The sequence below is a fragment of the Mya arenaria genome, chromosome 14 (genome assembly GCF_026914265.1).
Source record: "Mya arenaria isolate MELC-2E11 chromosome 14, ASM2691426v1".
NCBI lineage: Eukaryota > Metazoa > Mollusca > Bivalvia > Myida > Myidae > Mya > Mya arenaria.
Window position 1 is genome coordinate 59,052,395 of NC_069135.1, and position 5,513 is coordinate 59,057,907.

The window sequence follows — 5,513 nt, forward strand, 5'->3', positions numbered from 1 at the left end:
CAAATTAAACTCATCCTTGACAAGAACCACTGTTTTCGACATTTATTCATTCTTTTTGGTATATTTAAACAAAATAGTATTAATTGTGTTGAATCTTATTTGGGAGTAGGACTAAAGAGCTTTGGCAACCAAAAACCATTAAGCAAATGTCCACTTAGTTAAAGTATTTCGCACTTAACACTCAGAATTTAGTATCTTTTTTTTGTTCTTTTAAACGATAATTCGGTGCGAACGCATATTTATATGAATCGAAAATATTTTGTTGTGGAAAATTTACTGTCACTTTTGATTTTTGCATCCACAAAATTTCCATGGCAACCTGTATTTAACGTATTTTAGCGGGGAATTGTTCGTAATTTTCAAACCTCTTCAATTCGCATTTTAAGTGTTGTGTTTATATAGTATATAATGATTTTTTTAAGTAAAACTTTCATAAAATTAATTTTGAAATTCCATATTATTACTATGTGACGATCGTCTATGCTCTTAATGCTTATCAAAAGGCACAGAAATGCCAAGACAAAGGCCACACATTTATCATATTGTAAATATACATAACATAACTATATATTTGCAATTTCTCATAATGTTCATATCATAAATGTTCAAATATGTTCTACAAATACTGTCGTTTTTTCAGCCAAACACACCGTGCGACGGATGCTCGGACATAGACCGTTGCGATGAGTCGGTGGCTCCAGTGGATTGCCTGCCATCTGGTAAGTTTGATCCAATGTTAAAAACATCTACACCACAATGGTGATCACATAAAACAAGTAACGCCGAATAAACAGTCACAAAGTAATACTTTATTACGTTTTTTTTCAATTTCTTTCGTAGCCGCGCCTGAAAGCCTTTGTCACGGTGTCGTCGTAGTCGTACATGCTATCATTGGTGACGGTGTCGTTGCTATCCTTGGTCACAGTGTCGTCGTAGTCGTACTTGTTATCCTTGGTCACAGTGTCGTCGTAGTCGTACTTGTTATCCTTGGTCACAGTATCGTCGTAGTCGTACTTACTATCCTTGGTCACAGTGTCGTCGTAGTCGTACTTACTATCCTTGGTCTCAGTGTCGTCGTAGTCGTACTTGCTATCGTTGATCACAGTGTCGTCGTAGTCGTACTTGCTATCCTTGGTCACAGTGTCGTCGTAGTCGTACTTGTTATCCTTGGTGACAGTGTCGTCGTAGTCGTACTTACAATCGTTGGTCACAGTGTCGTCGTAGTCGTAGTTGCTATCGTTGGTCACAGTTTCGTCATAGTCGTACTTACTATCCTTGGTCACAGTGTCGTCGCAGTCGTACTTGCTATCGTTGGTCACAGTGTCGTCGTAGTTCTACATGCTATCCTTGGTCAAAGTGTCGTCGTAGTCGTACATGCTATCCTTGGTCACAGTGTCGTCGTAGTCGTACATGCTATCCTTGGTCACAGTGTCGTCGTAGTCGTACTTACTATCCTTGGTCACAGTGTCGTCGAAGTCATACTTACTATCCTTGGTCACAGTGTCGTCGTAGTCGTACATGCTATCCTTGGTCACAGTGTCGTCGTAGTCGTACATGCTATCATTGGTCACAATGTCGTCGTAGTCGTACATGCTATCCTTGGTCACAGTGTCGTCATAGTCGTACATGCTATCCTTGGTCACAGTGCCGTCATAGTCGTACATGCTATCATTGGTCACAATGCCGTCGTAGTCGTCGTACCTGCTATCATTGATCAAAGTGTCGTTGTATTCGTACATGTTATCATTGGTCACAGTGTCGTCGTAGTCGTACTTGCTATCATTGATCACAGTTTCGTCGTAGTCGTACACGCTTTCATTGATCACAGTGTTGTTTTCGTCGTACTTGCTATCCTTGGTCACAGTGTCGTCGTAGGCGTACTTGCAACCATTGGTCACGTTGTCGTCGTAGTCGTACTTGCTATCATTGGTTGAAGTGTCGTCGAAGTCGTACATGCTATCATTGGTCACAGTGTCGTCGTAGTCGTACTTACAAACATTGGTCACAGTGTCGCCGTAGTCGTACATGCAATCATTGGTTACAGTGTCGTCGTAGTCGTCCATGATATTCTTGGTCACTGTGCCGTCGAAGTCGTCGCTTCGCCTCGGTGTCGTCATTGTCGGTGTCACATTGCTCAGTGGTCATACCCACAGTTACCTGGTATCTGTACGGTATTTTTGGACAGTCGAGCTATCTGATTCGAGCGATTCGGTCCCTTTGGTGATCTCTTGGACTGAGAATTATTAAAAGAATGTGTTCTTGTACTCTATGATACACAATTCATAATAAACAAAAAATATATTAAATATTTTAAAAATTCATACAATCTATTGTTCACAAGTTATCAGACCGACTTTAAGCGTCGTATGTGCCATGAAATGGAACCGGCATAAGATCCTTTTTATGTGAATCTTACACCTTAACGCAACTGTGCATCAGATGATCAATTTGCAAGAAAAAAAAGAAAATTGTCGAAAACTGTCATAAACTTGGAATTAATGTGTACAATGCATTGAAACCTACTAATTGTACCACATAGTTTACAATTTATTTAAGTTTAGCAGTTATTTCGTATTTTTTCATTAAAAAAGATTACTGGGTATGTCTACCAAGTATAATTCATTCCTTATGCGTGATTGGCTAGTCGGTGTTATCACGTGATATTACCGAGTTAGGTGTATAGCTTAATTATGTCACCCGATTATAGGAAGCCGTCATTGTTCAGTGGATACGACGTTTGAATGCTATTTTGGCGACACGGGTTCGAACCCGGTCTTCAACACAATTTTTCTTTTCATTTTGGTACTTTTTTACAATTATGATATCAAAACGTAGCACATTAAATTAAATAATTGTCCTGAGATTCGTTACAGAAAAAAACAAATTTGGTGCCAATCTGGTGTACAGTCCCTTTAACCACTAGAGCATGGTCAACCTTGAAATGTATGTTGAGCGTATGAAAATGTTCGAAGTTTGTGGATGAGCGCTTACAAACTGGTTTAACCACCGGTGAGTTCGTCATTAGATTATACTGACAGTGCAAAACGCGGTTACCTTTACAGCTGATGATAGTTTAATAGTAATAAACTGCTGTTAAAGGATCTAGACACCTTGATGATACAAATGCAAGAAAAAAAATGAAAATTGACGAAAACCTGACATCGTTTTGCACAACGCATTAGATATTGCTTACTGATATATAACATCGCATACCACACATCTTACGCAGTTTTTGCGCAGTTTTCCGAATCGAAATGTACTGGGGTTGTCTACCGTGTAAATCCTAGTAAGTTTAAAAATAGCATCAGTATATTAAGCTGTATTCATTAACAGATAGGATTTATCCTGGGAAACCTTTATGCGCTATTTATAAACGGGGAAACGCATATGAGACAGCAACATGATCGTTGCGTCTATTATTTTAACCATGTAAAATGATACATTATCGGCCTCCTACCACAGTGGCTTGATGACAAAGGCAAATAAACAAATAAAAAAATTCAACTAGCCAAAATTATATTTTATACATACTTGAACATGTATATCATGAATATAATACATTGCCATAAACATAAAATGAGATTTGAAAAAAATACCCTATACTGTAATATGAAACAAGTTAGGATGATATACATGTTCAAGTATGTATAAAATATAATTTTGGCTAGTTGAATTTTTTTATTGTGACTTTAATGAGCCTTTGTCATCAAGCCACTGTGCCTCCTACTACCTCTCACTGATAATTTCTGGCTTGTTTTGAGGAAATACTGATATTGCCGAATTTTAGACCATCCGGTGTCTAATCCCTTTAACAGTGTGTAGTCTCGAAGTATTTTCCCTGAGCAGGTATTCTTTTAACAGAATAGTGTGCATTTTCAATAAAGTCAATGAAAATACTTTAATTATCTTAGAAGCTCAAATCATGAAGACGGAACACACAAAAACAAAGAATTATGGGAAAAGCGTGACGTCAGAGAGCGCTTAATAATTAGCGTATTTAAGTCTAAATTTTTACATTCAGAAAGCAATTAATTATTGTATCATATGATTAAAAGGATACTTTACATAAGAAAATGACTTCAGTTAGGAAATGATTTGTTTATGAATACAACCCTATGTGACCTTTAAACTAGTATCTTGGTTAGATTTAAGGCTACTGAGCTTATCCCTGAAGTTTATATTGTTTTGTTTTAATTGTAGACTGTGGGATGCCAACTGTACCAGACAACTCTTCAATATCGGGAAACATGTTCAACATAGGACGGCGTATCAAGTTCACGTGTGCAGAGAACACGATTATGTCCCCTGCGACAACGAATACCGCAGTCTGTCAGCAGGATGGACAATGGTCTGAGACTAACTTCGATTGCACTCCTGGTTGGTATAAAAATCAAAGCACTAAAAGTACTGCAGGGGAGGGTTGGCAAGATGGCATTGTAAGACGTCATATTGTCTAGTTGCTTTCACTAAATTAAACATGTTGAGGACTTAGACTGAGGGGACAAGTCATTTAAGACCAAATAGCATGAAATGCAGGGGCGGATCCAGGATTTTATGTTGGAGGGGTGTAACTTAGGGATCGTAACATTTTGACTTGCGCCCCTCCCTAAGCAACAAAATTAATTTAATTTAAAGTGTTGACAGGGAAGGGGGGGGGGGGCTACGCCCTCAAGAAAATTTTAACCATATCTAGTCCGAAATGGTGCATTTTTGGCGCATTTCTCTACTCTTATTCTCATTTATTGTAATAAAAAGTAAATTTGGGCGATTTTAGCTCCCTCCCTGGATCCGCTAGTGTAAAGTTCAAAGTTAATACGACAGTGGCTAGGGACATCCTAATTAAATTTCTTAATGGGTACGAATATGTCTAAAACTCTAGATATGATTGGTACGAAACGTCCACAAGATAACTGGGTATGAGACGTTCATGGTACGATACGCCCAAGTTTCGCCTACAAATACATTCTACTTGTAATGTTTTTCAAGCTCAAAATAAAAAACTAATTGTATTGTAAATGTATAGTTGTGTCCATTTTCATTAAATTTGTATATTTTTCGCAATGTTATCATTCTAAAAGTGTATTTATTTCGTCCGTTTGAGTAACTCCTTTATCAGCAGCGGTGTCAAGTTCTTACTAAAATGTAAATTACCTTTGACCTTTTAGAATCACTGCGCAAAACTGTTGTAAATACCAACTAACCTGGGATAAGTATCGTACAGTATCACACTGAAATTCTACATGGTTTCCGAAAGCGAAATCGCCTTATGTTTATTTTTCCCATATAAGCATCATTTTTCATCTCTTATTTCTTATCAATGTACTGGGACGTTTTGTTTATTACTGCATCACCAAAATGATTTCTTTGGCGAATCAACTCAATCTAAAATGAAAGAAAAGAGGGTTGGTTAGACAACACTATTTGGTCGTACTACTGGGTATTGTTTTTCTTTGTTTTAAAGAACAAATATCTGAATTTATTTTTAAAACAGTCAGCAGAATCGGTTACGTTAT

General features: G+C 37.6%; 1 protein-coding gene across 1 annotated transcript; it reads right to left on the reverse strand.

Moving 5' to 3' along the window:
• Positions 1-824: 824 nt before the first annotated feature.
• On the reverse strand, positions 825-2,117 carry LOC128216325 (protein PFF0380w-like). Its single transcript, XM_052922885.1, has 2 exons — positions 1,339-2,117; positions 825-1,233 (listed from the first exon to the last, which is right to left on the reverse strand). Exons 1-2 carry the CDS (start codon positions 2,115-2,117, stop codon positions 825-827), a joined length of 1,188 nt encoding a protein of 395 aa, XP_052778845.1.
• Positions 2,118-5,513: the final 3,396 nt, after the last annotated feature.

Coding starts and splice junctions, on each gene's coding strand:
- LOC128216325 (XM_052922885.1), bottom strand. CDS start 2,117: ATGACGACACCGAGGCGAAGCGACGACTTCGACGGCACAGTGACCAAG. Junction 1,234..1,338: donor ACTTTGACCAAGGATAGCAT/GTAGAACTACGA, acceptor GACCAACGATAG/CAACTACGACTACGACGACA.